This window comes from Chaetodon trifascialis, chromosome 10 (genome assembly GCF_039877785.1).
Source record: "Chaetodon trifascialis isolate fChaTrf1 chromosome 10, fChaTrf1.hap1, whole genome shotgun sequence".
In the NCBI taxonomy this organism is placed as follows: domain Eukaryota; kingdom Metazoa; phylum Chordata; class Actinopteri; order Chaetodontiformes; family Chaetodontidae; genus Chaetodon; species Chaetodon trifascialis.
This window is the reverse complement of record NC_092065.1, coordinates 14,890,753-14,914,481: the sequence shown is the minus strand read 5'-3', so window position 1 is coordinate 14,914,481 and position 23,729 is coordinate 14,890,753. Positions and strand designations below refer to the sequence as shown.

At 41.0% G+C, this 23,729-nt stretch overlaps 4 protein-coding genes across 5 annotated transcripts in view; 2 read left to right on the top strand and 2 right to left on the bottom strand.

Annotated features, from left to right (window-relative positions):
* Positions 1–1,138: 1,138 nt before the first annotated feature.
* On the bottom strand, positions 1,139–3,187 carry LOC139337312 (zona pellucida sperm-binding protein 4-like). Its single transcript, XM_070971855.1, has 8 exons — positions 2,857–3,187; positions 2,546–2,730; positions 2,355–2,452; positions 2,104–2,261; positions 1,826–2,018; positions 1,545–1,731; positions 1,350–1,425; positions 1,139–1,224 (listed from the first exon to the last, which is right to left on the bottom strand). The coding sequence occupies exons 1-8, from the start codon at positions 3,185–3,187 to the stop codon at positions 1,139–1,141; spliced, it is 1,314 nt and encodes a 437-aa protein (XP_070827956.1).
* A 3,139-nt stretch (positions 3,188–6,326) lies between these two features.
* LOC139338234 (zona pellucida sperm-binding protein 3-like) lies at positions 6,327–8,595 on the top strand. Its single transcript, XM_070973229.1, has 9 exons — positions 6,327–6,394; positions 6,431–6,791; positions 6,917–7,035; positions 7,183–7,286; positions 7,353–7,530; positions 7,649–7,766; positions 7,864–7,946; positions 8,027–8,211; positions 8,454–8,595. The coding sequence occupies exons 1-9, from the start codon at positions 6,327–6,329 to the stop codon at positions 8,516–8,518; spliced, it is 1,281 nt and encodes a 426-aa protein (XP_070829330.1). The 3' UTR covers positions 8,519–8,595.
* Positions 8,596–10,865: 2,270 nt separating this feature from the next.
* The window catches only part of mapk8ip2 (mitogen-activated protein kinase 8 interacting protein 2), a 28,990-nt gene continuing 16,126 nt past the window's right edge, over positions 10,866–23,729 (top strand). For both annotated transcript variants that reach the window (XM_070973227.1, XM_070973226.1), the window contains exons 1-2: positions 10,866–11,370; positions 23,000–23,105. In XM_070973227.1, coding sequence (XP_070829328.1) covers positions 11,306–11,370; positions 23,000–23,105 — 171 coding nt within the window. In that variant the 5' untranslated portion in view covers positions 10,866–11,305. The remainder of the gene's footprint in view (positions 11,371–22,999; positions 23,106–23,729) is intronic.
* On the bottom strand, positions 18,296–21,171 carry LOC139337697 (gastricsin-like). Its single transcript, XM_070972408.1, has 9 exons — positions 21,116–21,171; positions 20,866–21,007; positions 20,575–20,692; positions 20,080–20,198; positions 19,481–19,680; positions 19,230–19,346; positions 18,967–19,114; positions 18,576–18,674; positions 18,296–18,454 (listed from the first exon to the last, which is right to left on the bottom strand). The coding sequence occupies exons 1-9, from the start codon at positions 21,169–21,171 to the stop codon at positions 18,296–18,298; spliced, it is 1,158 nt and encodes a 385-aa protein (XP_070828509.1).

Genomic DNA, 23,729 nt, shown 5'->3' with positions numbered 1-23,729 from the left:
GAAATGGAGTGTGTGTTCTCAACAATGACAAAGGCATGTACGTCTTTGTGGTATCATAGAAAATCATTGCATTTTGGGGACAAAAGCGGCCCCCTTAATTTGAAGTCAAGTCTAGTCGTGATTTTCTGTTGTCAGATTATTTTATTAATTATTTTATTAATCTGTAGAGTTGTGAGCAGATTACGATATAAATAGAAGGTAAAAAGTATTATTTCATTAGTATTATTTCCTGTAAACATCTTGTGATTCATCAAGGCCATGTTACAGAGAATTGTGGCCTTACAACTTTTAATTGTTTATATGTGTGTGTGTGTGTGTGTGTGTGTGTGTGTGTGTGTGTGTGTGTGTGTGTGTGTGTGTGTGTGTGTGTGTGTATACACACACATATATGTATACACACACACACACACACACACACACACACACACACACATAGTATGTATATATATATATATAGTATATATATAGTATGTATTTGTAGTAACCCATGCTTTATGTTTGAGCAACATTCAAGAACACTGGTATTGTCTTTTAAAAACACTGAGAAGTTGAAAAGAAATGTAAATTAAAGATAAAACACACATAATTCTATTGAATACAACATATAAATCAAATAGAGACATATATAATGGTATTCCAAACAATCACAAATTGCTCCAATGCGTTAAAACTGTACGTGTAACCAGGGCTAAGTCAGTTTATTTAGTTACTTAGTAGTTAAACTTTATTCAGAAATTTCAATTGACGACACCACAATGTGGGATGTTTTTGATAGGATATTCCTTTATTAGTCCCACAGTGGGGAAATTTCCACTGTTTTTTGTCAGCCATTACAATGGCTCTTTATTTCCATTCCCTCTTTTTACTGTGAGAACAGGCATTAGTATCTTCTGGATGTTAATTACTTTGTGTTGAGCCATGGTCATACGTGTATTTTCTGCAGTACTGGAGTTAGTTTTTTTTTGTGTGTGTGCTGTGAAGTCACAGTATAATGTACCTGAACGATATTCTATGAAATCAGACAACATATTCAGCAACTTGGAGATTTATTTGAAACTTGGTCAATTGTCAGGAAGCATCAGGAACAGAGATTTCGTGATAAGAAGGTTCTGTCTGGATGTTGTCACTAAATATGACTTTAGTCAGTGATGACAATCCCCTTACTGCTAACCACAGTCGACTCAGCTCTGAGGCCTCTCTTGGTAGAACCACCAACGTCTCTTCCTGTGTAAAACACATGGCAATGGTCAGTTGCTATCAGATTTCAGGTTAAGTAAGGCACAAGATTTTCCTACCACAAACCATAAGTCCAGTGTATATATCATCAAAGTGAATAATGAATTACTTACTCTTTCTGAAGCACCTGGGTTCACAATTATTTCCCAGAGATGGTTGGCACACAGCTACATCGCAATGGATATACACCTGGTAAAAAAAAAACAAAAAACAAGTGTATTGTTTGCAAATATGTAGATGATGAGATTTTAAAATAATGTAAAAACTAAACAAAACCTTTTTTTTTTTTAGATAGTTGGATCCTATACCTTTTCCTTGAGAGGGGTCATAACCTCTGGATCTGCAGCTCCTCCCTTGCCGGTATTGGCATTTCCAGTAGCTACAAACGTGAACATCTTGAAAATAAAACGACTGTGATGCGTTGGGTACAAGAGTCCTGATGAGGGACCCACAGGAACCAGTGTGGTCAAGTAACGGTCATCACGGTAGGGGCAACTATGGCAAGAAGAGAGAATGTGGAAAAGGTACTGAGTATAGCATCAACAAATGCCTCATGTACGTATACCTCCTGCATCAGATCAATACTTACCCATCAATTAACAAGTCCCACTGAGGAAGACTATGAGGGTAGGGGTTAGAAGTTGCCCAGCATCTTCCAAGAGTCAAGACAAGATTTGGATCAGTCCTCTCCAGCATCCGGACCTCAACATACACTGGATCCCTGAGCACCTTTGTGACGGGGTAGTCGTAATCCTGATAAAAGGAGGTGTAGGCCACCTCCTCTGCTCAAGCAGAAAGATTGGTTTATTGACACAGTCACTGCCAAATAAGACTAACTGCACAAAATATCTACCAATATATACCAACCTTCCACACAACCCTTGACATTACACTGTCCATTGGCCAGCCTGAGCTCCACACGCAAGGGTCCAGGAGCTACAGGTGGGGGTGGTGGAGGAACAAGGTCAACCTCAATGACCAGAGCCTCAACTGTGGTGCCGATATATCTACACTGGACTTGCAGCCTGAGACAAGAAATAAGGTCTATGTCAGTCTGTCAGAATACCACTCAATGCCACTGGATTGTCTTACTACTTAAAGCAAAGAAAAGCACATACTCAAAGCTGCTGTCCCTGGTAATTGCTCCGAAGGGTCCAATAGCAACTTCATATGCAGAGGACATTCTGTTTTCATAGATTATAACACCAGGTTCCTCCTACAGTAAGTTAACAGTATTTCAGTCTTGATTACTCTCTGACAAAATCAAACTCAAATCAAATCAAACAGTCAAATGAGTCACGATCCTTACCGTCATGACAGTGCCGCAGGCTGTGACAGGGAACTGGTAGATGGCAAAAGCTGAAGTGGTACCAACAGGACTGCAGTTTGAATCATCTCCAAGGAAACTAATTGTCTCCAAGTCGATGTTGGGTAAGGTGGCATCTCTGGCTACCACCACGATGAACTGGGCATCCTTGGTGCACTGAAGAGTCACTGACAACAACAAATTATAAAGTAAAGACCAGTGCTCATGCTATTCTCTTTGAACACATGTAACATCACTTTCAGGGTCAAATTAGGATATCCATGTAGTTCTGCAAGGAATAGAGAAATACTTACCAGCTTTGCCATAATAGCACATACGTCCATCAAAGCAGCAGTTTATAGCCTCACACTCTGCGGCAGAGGTGCCTGGAGCCCCACATTGTATTTTGTACTGCTCATCCACTTCACAACTGTGAAAAACAGGTGGCAGGGGCCCCTGAGGCTGCTGAGGCTGCTGAGGCTGCTGAGGCTGCTGAGGCTGCTGAGGCTGCTGAGGTGGTGGGTATTTCGGAGCCTGGGGCTGTGGTATCTGGGGTTGCTGAGGATGTTTGCCATACTGAGCATCTGCCAGACAGCCAAGCAGGGCAAGTGCCAGAAGACAACCACAAATCAACTTCATTGCCATGGTTTCACAACACAGGCTGATTCACAAAGATTCACCAGATGCTGTGAAAAATGTGGGACAAATATGCTGACTTTTATAAGGTATTGGTAAAGCCGACTTGTGGATAACTCACATCCTATTTGCTGCCACAACTGCCAATCAAATGCTCCAGTTAGTGGTTGGACTGTGGAGCTGTACTAGAGAGATTAGAGGAAATGCCAAAAAAGCAAACTGAGAACAAGCTGTAGAAATTTCACAGAGATGTTTGATCAGGAGATACTAACCGTACACATGATAGTAAATGTGCTATTGCACATATACATTAATATTTATTGACTAGTACCTAATGCTTTCCAAAAAAGAGTCCACTGATTGTTTCTGATCCTGAATGAATGATATTCCAGTTTGTTTGAACAATTTCAAAACAAAAACCTTCACAGGGTCTGGGTGACCTAGAAGGTCAGGCTGTATTTATGCAGCAGGGCAGGATAAAACAAATACCTCTTCTTATCTTTAAATGGCATAGCTAAACATTTAGAACACGGTGAAGCTCAACCTGCTTTTTGTCTAAGACATAAAATAAAAGCCAAGTCACAAGAATCTACAATAACCTCAGATTCATCCAGTCTGTGGGTGTGTGGCAAGTCATTCAAAATTCAGCAGCTTGACTGGACCCACGTGCCAATTACTAGGAAATCCTGAAGTGAAAATATTAGTTTAAAACTCCTACAACTCAGTTTTGACTTCCAAATAGATAGCATTCTTAATATAAAGGTAACTCAACCTGAACATATCCTACATGTACTTCAAATGTAGTTCACTCAGTTGAAGACCTTAAGTGTCATTTTGGACATTTAAGGAAAATTATGGCTATAGGCAGGACAAAAAAAAAAAAAAGATTTTCAGAACTTTCAGAAATTAACAAAGCAGATATGAACATCTGGAGCATCTGGAGATAATTATATTTTGTATATCTACCAAAGTATTTTGACAAGCCATTTTTACGAAGTGACAGAATAGAAGTATATAATAGTCATATAATAAAACAATTTTAGTTGCAATATTTGTAATATCTAAATCAAAGACCTTTGCTGGGGAAACATTGTGACAATTGTACACATTAGAAACAATGGTAGAAATGATATACACATGTTTGATGTCTTCACTTGGATTTTGACTCTTCAGAATAATAATTGAAGATATCTCACGCATTAAAATCTGTCTAGTCCTTTCAGGATATGTATAATGTCTCTAGATATGTTTGGTTTTGACTAATTATATATTACAGTATATTATATAACATACACTTTGTTCAAAAGTGTTTTCTTTTTCTTCAATTAAGGTTCATTTATTATAGATCAAATTGAATGTAGTTCAGACAGCAAATCTATTATTTACATTTTAAATAGTTCTGATCCCAAAAGAAGAATAACTAAATGACTTAAACTTCTTTGTAGTCCATGTCCCTATAGCTATAGCTTGTTAAAAGCATTATTGTGCACTTGACACTGAAACAGTAACCTTCAGATACATATCCTATTCAACTCTGCACAGATTTTGATGCTGAGCTACCAATGACTGGTGAATTCTTATATTCGCATTTAACTGTTGCTACAAGGTATCTTTGTCTCTTTATGTTTTTTATGAAAGAACGAACCATTAACATTCTGTTCGTTTTTCACAAAAGGAGGGACAGTTGACCACGCCCAGCTCAGCTCAGACAAAGACAAAAACACACCTTGAAAGAGAGAGAAAACACATATGACACAGAGGAAAATGGACACAAAGGAAACACAGAGAGAAATCCTCACACTATGCTCACATTTCTTTATCTAAATATAGTCTCTATCTTGTCCAGTTTTTAAATTCTGCAGGAACAACCTGAATATGAAATCAGAGCAGCATAACAGATGAAATTGTGGTTGTCAGGGCCCCTACATTTGCACACCAGGATATTTTTTTGTCTAATTTAATTTTTTAACATCAGAACAAATTAATTTAACCTTTTCTAACTGTTTCATAGAAGACATTGTATTGGTCTATTTTGGAAATAATTTTATTTTGAAAAAAAATAAATAAATAAATAAAAAATCAACCCTGTAAACATTGCCACTGCTCTGTATGTGAAGGATCATAGAGACATATGTTGTAGTGAAATATATTTAATTTGAGATAAACATCTTAAACTGATAGACAGGCTACAGATTTTTCCCCAGTCAATTCTCATTTTTTTCATGTGGCATGTTCCCTTTTTTTTTTTTTTGTGAAATCACTTGTCCAGAAATTTCAGTCAGGGAGTGGATGTCAGAGAAAATGCCTTTCAGTGCTTTTAGGCAGAGCAAGCACAAAAAACTTTATTTAATCAGGGGTATTGTTTTGAAACTCTAGTCATTTTGAAGCTCACGGTCTCCTCATCAGGTCAAAACTGGTCAGTGTTTTAAACCAATAAAACAATATGCTGAACAAAATATAGATTTTGAATATATATTATAATATATACATCTCATCTCTCTTTGCCCAAGACTTCCTGAAGACAGTGTTGTTTTCTGCATCCATTTTTTTCCTTTTGGATTTCTGGACTTATTGCAGGTGAAACTGACTGAAAGTTTGACATCTGCATTATCTTTCTATTTAGTGGTTAATCTCAGTCAATACTGGTTGGAGCCATATTGATTTGCAGCCTTTCACATCTTGTACTTTGGTCAAATACAGAGTTTGACATGTCATGATGAGGGCAGGTAGACCTAACCCAGGGTTGACATGGGTTTTTGTGACCACTGCTTTCTGTGTACAAATTTGATTATGTGTTTTCTCACTCGCTTGAAAAAAATTAAGAGTACCTTTCAAATTACCTTCAGTCGTCTATTATATACTTCATTTGGTACATTACCCTCACACTATTTGTGTGAATAAATAAATAAATGACATAAACCCAGGTGAAGGTGCCTCGTCAGAGCAGCAGGCATTGCTTTTAGTTCACAGTTGCAATGATTTTATTGGCTAATGTTTACGATCAGCAGGTCTGATGGGGAATGGCCAACAAAAGGGGTGGGAATGTAGTGAAAGTAAACATGCACATTGTAGTATAAAAGCAGGTGCACATTTCAACCTTCCTTACAGCACCTAGTGAACTGTGCAGATCACTCGTTGTTGGGGAGCCATGGTGATGAAGTGCTCTGCTGTGTGCCTTGTGGCACTGACCTTGCTTGGCAGCTTCTGTGATGCTCAGTGGGATGGTGGTTACTCAAAACCCTCAAAACCTAGATACCAGAAGCCATCAACACCTGTGAGACAGGAGCCCAGCAAACAGATTCCTCACGAGCCCCAACAAACAAAGCAGACATTTGAGAAACCACTCACTTGGACATACCCTGAAGATCCCAAGCCTGAGCCCCAACCCGAGGTGCCTTTCGAGCTGAGACATCCTGTTCCTGCTGTAACTGTTGCTGTTGAGTGCAGAGAGAGGGATGCTCACGTGGAGGTCAAGAAGGACTTGTTTGGGATTGGCCAGTTCATCAATCCTGCCGACCTTACCCTGGGAACCTGTGGCGTTGTCGGAGAGGACGCTGTTGCTCAAGTGTTGATTTTTGAATCTGAACTGCATGAGTGTGGCAGCTCATTATTGGTATGCACTATGAAGATGGCAGTCACTAAAAAATGAATGATATACTTTCATGAATATTAATTACAACTGTGGTAAAATATGTTCTTGTGTGATGCTATTTGTATTAATATGTATTTTTTGGCTAGATGACAGAAGATTCCCTCATCTACACCTTCACGCTAAACTATAACCCCCAACCTCTGGGCGGTGCTCCTGTGGTGAGGACTAGCAAGGCTGCTGTAATTGTGGAATGCCACTACCCAAGGTATGTAGATCAGCTAGACATGTGGCAGACAAACACATAATTAGACACAACAAACTTAAACTGATATGTAATCCACAGCTCTCGTTTTATACAAATCCAGTAATGACTAGATTTCTGCATTCTAAGGAAACGTCTTTAATCATTTAGGAAGCATAATGTGAGCAGCCTTCCTCTTGACCCTGTGTGGATCCCGTTCTCTGCGGTTAAGGTGGCAGAGGAATTCCTGTACTTCACTCTGAAACTCATGACTGGTGAGTCAATTTTAGGCGTATTTTAACATTTATAGAGCTGTACTTGATGCAATGATCTCATTGCAGATGACTGGCAACATGAGAGGCCAATCTACCAGTACTTCCTGGGAGACATGATTAATATTGAAGCTATTGTCAAGCAGTACTTCCACGTGCCACTCCGGGTTTATGTCGACAAATGTGTAGCTACTCTGTCACCTGACGTGTCCTCCAACCCCAAATATGCCTTCATCGAGAACCATGGGTAAGGTCGTTTAATGAGTGAACTAAAGTTGTTCTGTTCAGTGGGAATAGATTATCACAGGTACAAAAATATTTTTTGTCCATCTCTAATGTTATTTTGTGTATTTTCCTGTGTGCAGGTGCTTGGTTGATGCTAGGATCACAGGCTCTGAGTCCAAGTTCATGCCTCGCACTGCAGAGAACAAGCTTCAGTTCCAGTTGGAGGCCTTCAGGTTCCAGGGTGCTGACAGTGGACTTGTGAGCATCTCCAAGACTGATTTATTATTTTCTGTTATGCAACAAATGCAGCAAAATTACATGTAATAACAATCCAAACCTTCTATTATTCTAACAGCTCTACATCACTTGCCACTTGAAAGCAACATCAACTGCCTATGCCATTGATAGTGAACATAGAGCTTGTTCTTACATCAGTGGGTGAGTCTGTGTGTTAATGAAAAAGTGTACATGGAGACTTGATGCTGTACTTGACTGCTTGGATCTCATTTTCTTCCCAGGTGGAGGGAGTCCAGTGGAGCTGACGGAGCTTGTGGCTCCTGTGACTCTGGTTCATTTGGATCATCTGGCACAACATCTGGTGTAATTGGGGCTGGCGCCTCAACTGGTTCCTGGGGTACTGGTGGAGGAGCACCATCTCTGTCTGCTCCTGGAAGGAAGATCCGTGATGTCACCCAAAGTGAAAGTATGTTCAAAAAAATAATAGCTGTCTAAAGTTTTTGATAGTATATAAGGAAACTGAATTTAATAACTTTTAATAACTAAGTTTTTAACATATTACAGCATGTTTATCAGTTGATATTATGTTATTTGTTTTATTATGTTATGTTACCACTATCATGAGTTAACTTCTTACTGCATGCTTGCCCTATTGTTAGACAGCCACAGTAGTGCTTACTGTAATACATGTCTGTCTTTCTCCCTTAGTTTTTGAATGGGAAGGGGATGTCACCCTGGGCCCTATCCCCATTGAAGAGAAGGTGGTCGCTTAACTCAATTCCCTGCCATGGCTTTGACCATCAAAATAAACATTGTCATTGGTTCATAACTGTCTGGATGCTATTCACTTGCTTCATATTAATAGCTGAGTTTAAACAAGAACAGAAACCCCATTTATTCTGTTAAATGTCATCAAAATGTGACATATCAAAACATGATAAAAGTGTAAGCAACCACAATGTAGGACTTGTTTTACATTGCCCTCGGTGTAATGATGCGTTTCATATAGATCACATTTCATACATTGGAAATTCTTCTATTTGATTGAAATAAAAATGCAACAGTGTGAGGCTTGTGTCATTTACTGGACAGTAAATCACTAGAGGAATAAACGGGACCATGATTTCGAATTAGAAAACATCATAAAGTGAACAGCTAAGTAAACACATTACATTTGTTAACAATCAAAATCAGAATTAGCTTTTTCAGTCATGTTCTTGTCCTGTTTGGTGGCAGACCCAAACTAGATGATGATAGAGAAGAACAGACTGGGTTATTCCTGAGTAGAACTGGATCAGTTGAATCAGTTCTATTGAGGATGGAGATAGGCGGGCAGTGTTGAGGGGCTTCTCATGAAGTCCACTGTCATCTCCAGAGTTTTGAACGTATTCAGCTCCAGGTTATTCTGTTCGACCACCTACCAGGTGAGGTAGATGACCGTTGTGTCGTCTGCAAACTTCAGGAGTTTAACAGACAGGTCTCCTGAGAGAGCCGAGGCGGAGCACACATCCCTTGGGGTGTGGTCTCCAGTGTTGATGGTCCAGGTGCTGGATGTGATTTTTCCTGTTGTCAGGATGTTCGTTATCCCCTGACAGATGGGGGCTGGTACAGTGAGCTGGGTGAGTTTCGAGTGGAGGATTTCTGGGACAATGGTGTTGAATGTCCACAACCAGGATCCTTCCATATGTCCCCGCGGTCCAGGTGTTGCCAAATGTAGTTCAGTCCCATGTCGACTGCATTCTCCACCGACTTTGCCCAGTAGGCAAATTGCAGGAAGTCCAGCAGGGGGGCTGTGTTTCAGGAAAGTGGAAACGAGCTTTACACTCCATGTTGTCACTGTTTGCTAAATGAACAACTCAGTGAATTCTGTCATTTAACGAATAAAGGTCTAACATAGCAGGACAATACAATTGCACTTGTTCTACCAAACGCTGGTCAGGAATTCACCCAGTGAATGGACATTTACTGCCCCCGTGTGGCACCAAATGTGAACTACAGCTCAGCAATAAATGAATATATACTTCAGCACCACAGGCAGTGAACAGCTCCGCACTGCACCTGCTCAGTACAGCTTGATACTTCCAGTCTGAGGTGAACCAGTGGTAAATGGAAATGAAGGAAAACTGCAGCCTTCAGCCTCTGGTCATCTTAAAGCAATGCATTTCTCTCTGAAAGACAGTGTTTTTGGAGAAAAAAGAGATGAAGTATATGTTTTCTGTGAAGATTCTACTTAAAACAATATGCTGTTGAGGTACATGTTGGTTTGAATAGGCTGGAAAATTGTATGCTGGAAATGAAAAGATAGACAAAGGTTTCATGTGTTTTACACCTTCCATTACAGCCCATACACCATAGTTTGTAGGGCTGCATGACTTGTAGAAATGTAATAGAGCATATATTATTATTTCCATAATGTTTTCCAGCATATATACTGTACACTAGTATTTAAATGAGCCTATATACCGCATGTGCACAGTAACACTATAACATGGCTGTATTTTACATATTTTTCCAATTTGTTTGTATTGTAGGAGTTTTTTTCCTGCATTTTACTTCTACACTAATCCTGAGAGCTCACCAGATCTAAATCTTTGCCATTATATTTGTCATTCTGCTGCCTTTGGGCCCTGTATATTGATCTTTTCTTTTTCTTTTTTTTTGGTTCGTTTCCTGTTGCACTGTGCTCGTCTGCTGTCAGCACTTTCTGGTTTCTGTCTCTGTACCTTTTTCAGTGTTTTTTGATTTTTCGGTGCCTGCTCTGCCAGGATCGAGATTACTGACAGTCGCAGGATGTTTGTGGCTCCAAATAAACAGAAAATAAATAATACACAAGAGTCCGTCTGAGCCCAAATCATGTAAGACGGCCACTTGAATAACACTGAGAAGCATGTCTTTTCCGGGGAACCCCTGAATCCCGCCCAAGGAGCCCCGGTGGGCCCCGGACCTCACTTGGGGAAAGCACGTTTTTACTCTCAATGTAATGTCATTGTAAACATTGCGTTTCTACGGCACTGTTGTGCTGTCCGTCGAGCCTGCAGGCTTCAGCTGTGTCCGCATCCACTCAGCACAGCCTGCTCATACGGTAGCGGCACTGACGTCTCCGCTCCACACCCCCTCCTCCTCTGTCTCTGCTCGTCTCCGCACTGCTGGCCTGTATCCGCTGTGTGGCACAGGCAGCATCACGGCAGCGGACATTCGGCGAGGAAAAACCGGGACTGCGGTCGCATACTGCGCTCTAACGCCTCGCTTGGACGGATCGGGGGGGGGAACTGGACTGTAATTTTAATCTCCGCGGCGTTGTGCGCTGTCTCTGAAGATCATTTCTTGCCTCTCACACCCCCCCCTCCCTTCTTACCCCGCTTGTGTGGATGGTTGACTGCAGATTTGATGGTGCTGAGCAGGCTCGTCTGATTGAAGGCTTGCGGCCAGGGGGCATCTGTGGGGCCGCAGAGAGAGAATCCTCTGTCCACGGGTGCGACTGTCCTCTGCCCCGTGATTGTGAATGGACTGCGCTCCATCCGTGATTTTCTGCAGTCGCTCTGAGTCATTTGTGGAAGAAGATGGCGGACAGGGCTGAGATGTTTTCCCTATCCACTTTCCATTCCCTCTCTCCCCCCGGCTGCAGGTAAGAGCTTACAGGCAGAGCGACGGCGGAGGGATGAGGAGGGAGGATGCGCATGGCTGGATGAGCGAACGAAATGACACTGAGCATAAACAGATTTATCAGGTTGATTTTCATGACTGCAACAAAACGCACATTCCCCACCATGGGTAATAATAGATATTTTGATTAACCTGACAGGCCTGCTACTGCCTGCCTGCCTGCCTGCCTGCCTGCGCTCCAGTGGGTGCTGCAGCTGAACAGCCGGCTGTTTGCGTTTTGGAGCTGATACGTACCTTAAAGACAACTTTTTCTTTCTTTCTTTTCCTCGTTTTTGTAGAAGACAACTTTCATTATTCTCCGAAAAGTGTGGAGAAAGGTAAAGGGTAACATAGATGGCAAATGATTGATCTGTAGCTGTCGCGACAGACACCCGCCTTGCGCATTCTCCGTTTGAGGCCCACGCCCTGTTGAGTCCAACCTAGGCAAGGGCATGATGCTGAACAATGATTTACGGAGGTCTTATTGGTTCAAACGCCTGTAATGTGACCTCTGCGACACACGAGATGGCAAATCTGGTTGCGTTTTTCTTCCTTGCCCTAACACAGCTGTGAGTGGGATTCTACGTGCTGCTCCCAGAGATCAATAACTTGTGTAGAATTACTGACACAGCTACTGTATTTTCTCCAAGGTTGTCTGTGGTGGCATGACGTGGGTTTCTTTAGTGTGACTGGTTTTTGGATGTATTAGGCCTGGTATGATGTGGAATATTGCAACACTTTGGTGCCATTTGGATGAACTCCTGTAGAGGCTGCTGCAATATTCAGATCTGCTTTTGCCTGGAGGCATGTAGGAAAATGTTGTAGAAATATGACAGATTTCAGTGTATTTCTACTTTGATATGATTCCCACATCATCTGGTGCCTATGCTGCTGCTGTAAGGCCCCTCTTGCTGTTGCCAAATGCAGGAGAACAATCCTATAAATAACAAAAACAATTATTTGTAATTGTTTTGCGACCCTACATTGTTTTGCTACTATACAATAATTCTTACTCACCCCCACAGAACGGCAGAAAGAAGGAAAGTAAGGAAAAAATGGTATAAGTATGTATTTCTTGTTGCTTGCAGCACCAGGAAGCTCAAATACAGGATAGTGGAGGCATATAAAGCCACAACATTTCATTGTCCCTGTGTTTGCCTCCATATGTCCCATGTCTTTACAGAATGCAATCACATTAACGAGCCACAACACAGTGGATTTTATATCCACACGACATACACTCATGTGGGATTTAGTTACATGCTGTTGCCCCATCTCATGGACGGATCATATCAGATCAATAGACCTGATTTTTTGCATGACTACCAGTGACCTCGGGTCAGAGCCAAAGCTTTGGCCATTACATCAATACTTAAATTTACAGCATAGGCAAACAGCTGAAGCAAGACCATCTTTTCTCTCTGCAATGACCCGCTGTTGTATTGTGTCACTGACTCCAAATCAACTTAAAGTCTTTTCGGTTTATTTGTCAGCTCTCAAAAATAAAGCCAGTGTCGCAGGCCTCTGAAGAGCAGCTGCTTGCATCACTCTGTTGATTGAATATGGCAGAGGCTGTTGTTTTCAGTTAGTTTCGTGTGTATTCATGGGCACTCATTGTGTTTATTTTGGGTTATGGATCACTGACTTCAGACTACCAACAAATGATTTTGACGAAATATTAGTATTCTGACCTTAAGCAGATGAGATTCCTGTATTTGTAGAAGAGTTTTTCAATATTCATTTAAGAATGCATGTGCGCATGTTGTCTCATGTTCTCACATCTCTTCCTCTGTGTTTCTGTGTCTGACTGATTCATGGGTGAAACCACCGGTGGTGTGATGGTGTGGTACAGTAATCTGCCTTACATAACCCTATAACACTGTTTCCAATGGGCAACATAATCCGTAAGAGAGGCTGTCTCTCTCTCCTAAGCGCCAGAAATTTATGGTAGACCATAATTTCTCCTGCACTGATGGAGCACTCTCTCCTTGCCTTAAAAGATAGAAGTCAGTGTGTACAGATAAGATGCAATACACTTTTCACCAAAGAGACATGCTTCCATATAAAGTCGATGAAATCAATTTACTTTATTTTTCCATCAGGCTTCATCTTGCAGAAATGTTTATAGAGAAATGAACTCCATCCAGGTATGCCACGGTTTTTCTGAATAAATAACCCCTGCTGTGGTTTCCTGGAGCCTAAAACCAAAACGCTGACATATTAAAACATGTGACTCATAGTGTACCCACTCATATCTTAGAATCCAGTGATTCCATTTTGTGAAAGGATAGTTTGTAGTGTCTTATCACAGCCGGGTGGAGGTCATTGTTTTGGTTGTTTAGATGTGATTCAGAAGGGCTGGGTTCGAATAGTGATTCCAAGAGGGTGCAATGTGTTTAACTCAGAGTTTAACCAATCACTTAATGGCTACTTATCATTCGTGTTTAGTTAAATAAAATGTACTCTGTGATCTGTCTGGCAAAATCTGAGCTTTGGCTCTTTGAATGTCAATTCTTATGTCTAAAGTTTTGGACTCAATAAGAAGACTTGATTCCATATTCAGATTGGATTTAATTCTATCAAACCACCTCTGTATTCCACAGTACATCCATAGTGTAAAACTAGACCACTACAAGAGCATCCTTCTGATTTCCCTTCCCTGTGTATCTCATATGTTTAGCAGCCGTTGTTCCACTTTTGCCATCCGACTCGTTGAAAGCTGTTTGAGAGGACAGAGGGAGGGAAGTGAGTGGTGTGGATATGGTTACTGGTGGGGTAAGAAGCTTAAATCAAATACAGATTCATTTTAGCCTAAGCGTTCCATCTCTGCCTCCCCCCTGCTGTCTTTCTATCTCTCGCTCTTTGTGTTATTGTATTTCATCTATCTCCCACTCTCTGCGTACAGCCAACACTTGCCATGTTTCCACATGTCAGTCTTTTCAGTGGCTGTTGCCATTGCTTTGTTTCTCCATTTACCGATATTTAAACGAGTCATATTTACACAGTCCATAACATTTGTTTTCCATCAATATGACGCCAGTGAGCATTACATTTGATGACTTCATTAATCCAAATCCAGCCAAAATCAACATGAAATCATCTGCTCTGAGCAAAACGATGCATCATCTCCACGTTTGATTCAGAAATGGCGTAATCTTCAGGTTTGGATCTGACACAGACAACAGAGTGCTTCATTAGGTTAAATGCATGACTCATATGTGTGTGTGTGTGTGTGTGTGTGTGTGTGTGTGTGTGTGTGTGTGTGTGTGTGTGTCTGTGCGTGTGCCTCTACATTACTGGAGACTGACAGTGGGTGAAAAGCCTGCAAAATTGATCTGCTTAATGAGTCAGTGGCAACCACATCAGATGTCCTTGGCTTTTAAAGACGATGATTTCACCGTGAAGCAGGTGCTCCTGGTTAAAAGGCAGCTTCATTACAGCAGAGACACCACCGCCCATCCCCCTGTTGTATCTGTAGCTATTTTTATATTGCTAATAGAGTTTTTCATTTCATCTCATTTTTGTCTCATTTCATTTTTTGGCTATCATGCTATTTATACTTATTTACAAATTTGGAGGCTTTCACTATATATTACTTTGTTGCGATTGGATGCACTGGGGTTATTTAAAGAATAGCAATACAGTTTCTGGATTAGAGGTGCAACAAATGATTATTATCATTATTTATCATTTATCATTTATCATTAACATTATGATTATTCTCTGGAATGCTCTATAAAACATTAGAGAATAATGAAAAATGTCTATAAATGTCTCTATATAGATAATAATATCTTCAAATATCGTATTTTGTCCAACTATGACTATGAAAATGTGTAAATGCACTTCCATACAAAAAAATGTTAAAAGTAAAAGGCATCCTAACTCAAGGAGACAGTTGTGTGAGGTTAGATCTCTGTATGCATGAACACACAGTCAGTGTATGCACACTCAAGCAAAGCTGACAGTGTGCTGGTTTGACAATTTCTGGTGTGGACATGACAGTATCAGAGATGACAGAGAATAACTGTTAGAACACATGTGGGATGGAGAGATAGTTGCAGCCTGAGAAGGGCAGGGAGGAAATGGAAAGAAGGAGCAAGACCTAAACACACACACAGAGATGGTAGCAAAGCTTTAGCAGTGGCAGTGAATCTGGGTGTGCCATTGCAGCAACTTGACTGCCATCAGTGAATGGTAATTTTGTGCTGACTTGTTTTCTTGTGTAGGGCTTCTCATTTTGCTCAGCGTGTCACAATTCAGAACAGATAGAGACTGATGTACTGCAGGCCTTTTCCCTGCACGATGCTGGAGGGCCGTATAGTGATGACTCCTCTCAGGCTCTAAAGCCTCTGCTCCAAATCCTAATTATTAGGAATGATTACAAGCAGAGGTGGACTGAATGCAAGGGACGTCACAGCATTGTGTCAGATAAGCAGCAAACTGTACACCACATGGTTTGACAAGGCCTGCACGCTCACTTTGATGCTGTCGAAACACAAAAGAGGAACATTTAGTTGTAATGTCAACACTGCAGTGCTGGCTGCTCCTTTCTATGCAAAATAGACTCTGAAGTCAAAATAATGCTCAACATTTCAGAAAGGGGCATAAAACACCTAAGAGAAACAGGAAATGGGGAGAATGGGGAACTGGTAGGTTTGTTGATCTTAAAGATGAGAAGAAGTGTATTTGCATATGAGGTGTACCTGTACTGTAAGTCTGTTTTTGTGCTGCTGCAGTCAGTCGGTGTTTTTACTTTTCAAGGAGAGGACAGGGGCCTTTGGCGAAGGCATTATTCTGTGTCTGCAGCTTTTCACTGACACACATTTCTTTGCAGTTTAGGGGAAATGGGGCCACACTCTGTTGTGACGTGCATTGCAGAGCTACAGGAGAACTCCAACACTAAGCAGATGAGCACACAAACAAAATGGAGTCTGGAAACACAGCAGAATAGGGAGCAGTGAAGGAGACCAGAACAGGGATGAGAGGACAGGAAATGGAAAAACAGATGTCAGGCAATAATACAGGGTCGGTTCCTCCAGATGACAAAAAACAAACATATTTTCTCAATTGCTATGGTATACCACAGCATGAAAATTGACGTCATCATGCCACATGCATTTGCTTATCTACGGTATTGAATTCTATCATATTAGTGTTATAAAAAACCTTCTGTTTTCATTCCTTGAAGCGTCACTGTAACTGATAATAATAATACTAATGGTGTGATATTGTGTAACTGCACATAGTGTTGGTTTTATTTATCCAGGTTTTGGGGTACCTGCCTCCTCCCCAGAACAATTTTTTTGAAAAATTTTTGAAAATTAACAGCAGCATCTTGTTTCCAGAAACAGTGTTGCCATTACTCTTACTGTAACTGTGAAGTTGGAAATACTTCAGTGTTGTGTGTCCGACAAAGATTTTGGGAAATTAAAGCAAATTAAATCAAAACTATCTGCATGGCTACATGCTGCAGAGGTAAGTGAGAAAATATGTTTCTTTGCAATTTGGATGAAGTGACCCTTTTAATGTGCTACTGTATGTGTAAATAAATCATCACCACATCCATTCTGGGACATTAGTGTAATTAGTTTAAAAACAAGGCGACAGCCTGTGCTCTGCATTTTACCAGCAGTGCCAGTTGGTCAGATTTCACAGGAAATCAGTTGCATTTCTTCTTGTCACCATGAAAAATTGTTTTGTGCTATGAAGCAAAGATTTTTATTTCTCCAATGCACTTGCCTTGTTAGATTCTCCTCTTCCTGCCTCCTTGTCCACCTCTACTCCTCTGATTACTCCCCCGTCTCTTGTGTTGTCTTGCCATCACTCTCCAACCCCTCATCCAGAAAAAAAAACCACGGGCCCTCCTTCCTCTTGTGTGGTGGTGACAGCCGCCTTGGATACAGCTGCACTGGTGTGATCTTTTTCGATTGTGAATCGCACACCCACACACGCCTACTCTCACACACATAGTTTCCCAGGAGACTTGAATGGACAAGGAGCTCATTAGTGACCTTATGTCTCCAGCTTTGGTGAAGACACTATTTTTCCAATTTTGCCAGATAGGAAATAGGTTTTGGTGGACACCTGTCTGTGTGTGCATCCATCTGGAATCCATACTCACAAAACTACACTCAAATTTGCACAAACCACACTCAAACCACCTGGACCACACTCAAATTTGCACCACTTTCATGTGTTGAATGTAAAAGAATATGTTGACTCACCATGTCTGCCACCAGTAGTCACACAGCAATGGCATCAGACTAAGACAACTTAAATCGATTATTGTATCTCATGTAATCCATTTTACATAAGATGAAAGATGAAAACCAATTGTCATGTCCATCTCATAAATAACATAAATCAGCCTGATTTAATCACGTTTTGCATGCATGGTGCATCTGCACAGCACTTGACCAGTCACAAGACTGAATCATCTCATATACCAAAAATAAGATGCTCTAATACATATAGCATGCATAGTGTGATTCTGAGTTTTAATTACATGGCTTTATTCGTGCCATCATTGTGGTACATTTAAAATGCCCACTAGTTGTGGGAACTCATTAGCCACACATAGACACACTCAAGCTAAAGGTTAATAATAAAGCGAGGAGGGAAACCCCTTTGATGTCTCTCAGCCCATGACCTGTTATGATGATGAGTGCTCATGTAGAAAGATGAAATGTAACAACATTTGCATTTTCGCCTTTATTTTGCTTGAGAATGACAGCTTCATTTACACATTTGACTTTTTCTGTTTTGAATATACAAATCTGAACATATATGCATATACCAAACTGAAGATGGAAAAGTCACGTATAACAGTATCATGTGCTGTAATTTACAGTGACAAATGTCAGATGTTTGAAGTTTAAGGTCAGGTTAGGTTACAATGAAAACTCTTAGACAGCTGTGGCGAAGCCGACACGGTTGTTGGCACGGTCAAAGACGGAGTAGTACTCTCTGAGGAACACGTCTCCGAAGATCCACAGGGGCATTTCAGAGTTAAGGTAGGTGGGGGAGATGTTCACCTGGCAGACCTGGTTTCCATTCTGGGATTGCTGGAGGAGAAGACAGGAGATCAGAAATGTCAATCACTGCACACACAGTCACAAATTTAAAAAGCAAGAAAAAGTATGTAAAGGGACACAAATTATGCTATGCGTGCATGTCATAACTTGCCTGACTGATGTAAGCAGAAGGAGGCAGAGGGAGGGTAGCGCCGCTGACAACAAAGCTGAGAGTTGGCAGGCTGTTGATCTGGCTGCAGTCCACCACATACTGGAGATCAAGACAAGACAGAGAATGTTAAAGAGGGACAGAAGCTCGACATAAATTGCTCCAGTTTACAGTCTTGCTTCCCTACTTTTGACATACAGATATATTTTGTGACCTTGTGCATAATGACTTTTAAATGGTGCTACCTGCAGCATTGTTATGAGGAGTAATAATTGTGGCTTCATTTCCTGCTGCTTCAGCTGTGTGTGTGTGTGTGTGTGTGCGTGTGTGTGTGTGTGTGTGTGTGTGTGTGTGTGTGTGTGTGTGTGACAGTCTCTCTGTCCATTTGTCTTACCAATCCATCATCACCCGCTTGGCCTCCAATGGCCTGCATGATTTTACTCATATACTGGTATGGGGCTGTCAACAGGGAGGTTCCAGTGTCCACAATAGACTGACAGCCCTGAGAGCATATGTCAGACTTTTGACCATTGATCAGAAATCTGCAAGATGATACACATGCCAATTTTATTTTCTTGCACTCACATTAGGACACAAAGCAATCACTAATCTAGGCAGCAATACTTTCATATTGATGAAACGTTGAAAAGTACAGACTCTTGAACGCCAATCCTCCAGTAGGTCTCAGAGACGACAGGGGTCCAGTGGATCTGGCCCTGATACAAGCTGCTGTCCACATCTCCGAAAGAGAGCACACTGCCTTGCTGTTCATCCCTGGACCAGACAACAAACCAAAACTCAGCTGCAAGTTCTCCGTTTTAGAAAATGTTAGTGCCAGTAACAAGTGTGCCTTGTTAGAGATACTGTATGTTATACAGTAACCAACAAAAGTCAGGTGTCAGTTTTACCTGGAAAGGTAGAAAGCGAAAAGGTTGGAGTTCAGCAGGTGCTTAGAAATCATGCTGTCCACGACTGGAGTCTGTCCTCCAGATGAGAGGCTCGGGTAGGCCAGGCCGAGGATGCCATCAAACTTGGCCACCACAAAGTTCTCACCAGGCTCGTAGGTGCTCAGACCAATCTCCTGGCCAGAGATCACAATGCCGCCAACCTGTGGGTCCAAAACCAACAAATATGATGAGTAAGGTGATAGACTGAAGACAGGAGTGATTGTAGACAGCAGTGGGATTAAAAGGTTGGTCCTCCCATTCTACATTTTTGTAACATCAAAAGTATTTTTGTATGAAATGTATTAATTTCCTTATCTTTTCACTACTTTCACTACAACACTTACACACAGAAACCAGAAAACTGCTGCAATGATCTTTATATATTGACACTGCTTGTCAATATATGCCTGCAACTGGCCACACCTTTGTCATCATTTATTGAGGTGATATGAAATTGAGTACTCTTTCATATGGTGCTCAGAACCAATGACTCAGTCGAGTCTTGAATATTACTGTTTTATCAAACTCATGTGTTTGGTTTCTCTGGTGGATTCACTCACATTGACCGTGTCATATCCAAAGGTTCCAAAGAGGCTTCCAGATCCGTAGGGCGCGTAGAAGATCTGTCCCTTGGCCCTGAAGGTAGAGGATGCCTGGGGGTTGAACTTGGTGTGTGTGTCTGTAAATGGCATACATCAGGATTATCTCTGGAGCTATTTCCATAACAATGTCCACATGCCTCGCAGAGCCTTTTGACATACTATTAATTCACCTGATTATCCAAATCAAGAGCTGAATTTTAATCAATACGGTAGCTGATGCCTCTCAAAAGCTAAAAATGCTTTGTGGCACGCCTGTAATTCCACCAGAACCTTAAATCCTGTGTATGTACAATATGTAATCTCTCTGAAACAAGATGACAAACTGCTAGCTCTGCGGGCTTAGCCTATATCAGCTGCAAGTCCCCCGGAGAAGTTCTTCACATGCAAATAATGCTCTGAAGAAAGTGACAGATGGGTCATTTTGTCATGTAAAGCCAGTTGCTTTGTACTCACTGCAGGCGTCAGTGTTACAGTAGATGGAGTCCACCCACAAGTTGGAGGAGCCAGTGTCAAACAGCACCTGGAAGGACTGGGGGGGTGTTCCAATGCTGATGGGTCCATAGTAGGTGTTCTGGGTGACACAGGAAAAGAGGAACAGATTAAAAAATGTGCAAACGCAAATGTTTTCATCCAAATGTTGTGTACAGTAATGTTTTCACGATACTTCGAGATAGACCAGTATGTAACTTTTTGACAACAACAGTGTACAGAATGTAAAAGTGGTGTTAACGTAGGATCACTTACGTCAGCGTAGTTGTTGATGTACATGTTGGCAGAGCCGGCCAGCTCATTGTTCTGGTATTTGAGAGCTGGATCCTGGTAAGGCAGATGGATCCCTTTCTCTCTCAGGGCCTCACGCATAGACTTGTGCTTCCTCAGAGGGACCCTGAGGAAGGAGGAGGCAAAAGCACAAAGAATTTTCACCTCCACTGGCTTTGAAGGTGTATAATTTTGCTCTCAGATTAAACCAACTGTGAACAGATAGTTTCCTTACCTGACGATTCCCTCTGCGAGCACCACACAGACCAAAACAGCAACAAGACACTTCATGGTCCTTCCTGTACACACTGCACTCCTGGATGGATACAACTCAGCTTTGATCTGAACAGGCTTTATATACACATCTTTGCACCCATATCAGTCAGACTGTTATCAAAAATTCACCTCAGACAAGGTGACTCTATGCTTAATGTGCTTAATTTTCACATCTATCATTAATTCAATATACACTAAATGTGATAGCCACACTACAAACACAACTCAAAGCCTCCTAATTAAACATTAGGAAACAATGCCATTTTAAGATGTTATTGACTTGGGTATATCTGATGGAATCATCCGGTGGGGTCATTGAATAAACGTATGTACATTTGGCCCTTTATTTAACTTTCATTTAATATATCTTTATTGTAAGCGCACCATAGAGAAATACTGCTCATTCTGCATGAAAACTAATAAAATATGTAGGAATCAGTTGCCTGTTTTAAATTTGAAAGTCTCACAGGAAGTGTGATAAATGTGTCCTTTCCCTTGCCTTTAAAGGCAATGATGATGAGTACTGAGCTATGACTTTGAATTTGGGTTATGAATTCATTTCTAGCATTTTCTCATAAGCGCTTTCTGCTATTTTCTCCCCAAAACTGTCTGCACGCTGCTGGGTGTCCTCAAGATTCAGCTTTTGTCCAATTTTATCTGATACACCTATCAGCAGCAAGGTCAAGCTCAATAGTTTGTGTCCAACTTTTTCTTTTCCACAAATAGAAAATTAATGAGTTACATCTCAGCTTCAGTATCAGCAGCACCTTACCTACACAATGTTATCAAATCCTTTCTTATCTTAACTTTGAATATTGTTTAAGTTTGATAGCTTTTATGATGTTGCTTTTTTTTTTAAATGTCACACAATTATATAATTTTAATATCTTAAGGGCATGCGGTTAAAAACTTGTTTCTGCCCATTAATTGATTTTATTCTTGGTGCTTTGACTCTGTAATAATAGACCAAAGACTTACTGTAACAACAACATTTGCTTCATAAAAGTTTGATTGCATTTTTAATAACCTCAATAACTATTTTTCTTTTTATCTCCACCATGATAAGCTTCCTTTTTCCAGTGTTTTCTGTCAGTTCTTGTTGCCCATTAACACTTTTTTTATAACAATGACTTTTCATGACTCCCTTTGTTTTAGTTTTAGATGCATCAGCATGTCCTCATTTGCTTCATGGGACCAATGACATTGTGTAGACAGGACCCTATATGACTGTGTGATGTAAGCTCGCATCCATACGTAATATGTGGAGTGCCCTTTTCTTTGTAGGAAAACTGCAATGCAGCATTTCCTTCAACACATTGAAAGCCAACTGCTGTAGAACCGAGAGCCTGCTGAAACTAATGGAGCAAAGATGAGATAGAGCCTAATGAAGAAAACTTGCAATGCCACGGCTCATTACAGAGACATATACACTTCCCTGCTGTAGTGTTGCCGTTAAAAGAAGTTCAGAAACTCTGGTGCAACTACCAAGAATTCACTTCCAGTTCTGTTTCATAGCATCCACATTTCATACATATATATGATAGCATTCAGATAACTCAAATTAAAATATTGGCATCTTATCTCAGTTCTTTATGTGTTGTTGTTGTGATTCCGCACCACTTAATCGTGTCACACCTTGTTTGTTACAAAGATGTTTGCGTGTCTTCCTGTGTCCTGAGACTCAGATACACCATGACAGGCCATAAGTTAGAGCAGGTTTCCCCCAGAACGAAGCTCAGCGTGTGGCCATAAATCCATGAGAAAGTCCCCTCATGACTGTCACTGATGGAGCAGACATACATCACAACATGCAGTGAATATGCCGTCTCTCATGTGTTTCCAGGCCAGCCCACGACATCAGCCTGGAGGAGTTTGATGATGAAGATCTCTCTGAAATCACAGATGACTGTGGGATTGGACTCAACTATGACTCTGATCCATATGAAAAGGTGAGGCCCCCCTTTCTTGTTATGCTGTTTCTTTTCTTGAGTTTTGACCTTTTCTCTGCTTTGTTTCTCAAATACATGAAAACGTGATCTTACAGTGTGCATTGCATTGTATGCCTGTAGAATTTTTGGCTGTTTTCAAGCAAGTTACAGTGAGAATGAGCTGCAATTATTTAAGTTGACAGAAAGATAAAAAGATAGGGAATGGCCTGCTTTGTATAGCTGTTTAATATTGAGACTGCTTATGTGCATATGGCCATCTTACATAAGCATCATCATGGCTCTAGATTTTATCTACAGGCTACCTAGCTTACCAGCATTGCAGTCATGACGCTAACGACCATAAGCCATGCATGGCTTTGGTTAACAGTGTGAAGCGCTCTCAGTGTACTTTAATCATCATCATCATCATCATCATCATCATCATCGTCATCATCATCATACATTCTGGATCTGAGCAAACAGTAGACGTTTACAGAACTCCTCTGCATATAATAGAAATTCTAAGTGGCACTTCCACTAAGCATCCTGTGCAAGTGACTGTGTTGTGAAGTATATGCAAATAATTGAGTCATTAGCTGTATCATCCCACATGTCCGACAGCTTAGACCTTAATTACACAATTTC

Bases quoted from the DNA above. Each gene is read 5' to 3' on its own strand.
- LOC139337697 (XM_070972408.1), bottom strand. From the start codon at position 21,171: ATGAAGTGTCTTGTTGCTGTTTTGGTCTGTGTGGTGCTCGCAGAGGGA. The intron at 20,199-20,574 runs GTGAGTACAAAG...TGCCATTTACAG, and splicing joins CTGTAACACTGACGCCTGCA to ACACACACACCAAGTTCAAC. The intron at 19,347-19,480 runs GTAAAACTGACA...TGTCTGGTCCAG, and splicing joins TTCGCTTTCTACCTTTCCAG to GGATGAACAGCAAGGCAGTG.
- LOC139337312 (XM_070971855.1), bottom strand. From the start codon at position 3,187: ATGGCAATGAAGTTGATTTGTGGTTGTCTTCTGGCACTTGCCCTGCTT. The intron at 1,732-1,825 runs GTAAGTATTGAT...TTCTTGCCATAG, and splicing joins TGGGACTTGTTAATTGATGG to TTGCCCCTACCGTGATGACC. The intron at 1,225-1,349 runs GTAAGTAATTCA...TGTTTTACACAG, and splicing joins ACCCAGGTGCTTCAGAAAGA to GAAGAGACGTTGGTGGTTCT.
- LOC139338234 (XM_070973229.1), top strand. From the start codon at position 6,327: ATGGTGATGAAGTGCTCTGCTGTGTGCCTTGTGGCACTGACCTTGCTT. The intron at 7,767-7,863 runs GTGAGCATCTCC...TTATTCTAACAG, and splicing joins AGGGTGCTGACAGTGGACTT to CTCTACATCACTTGCCACTT. The intron at 7,947-8,026 runs GTGAGTCTGTGT...TTTTCTTCCCAG, and splicing joins GCTTGTTCTTACATCAGTGG to GTGGAGGGAGTCCAGTGGAG.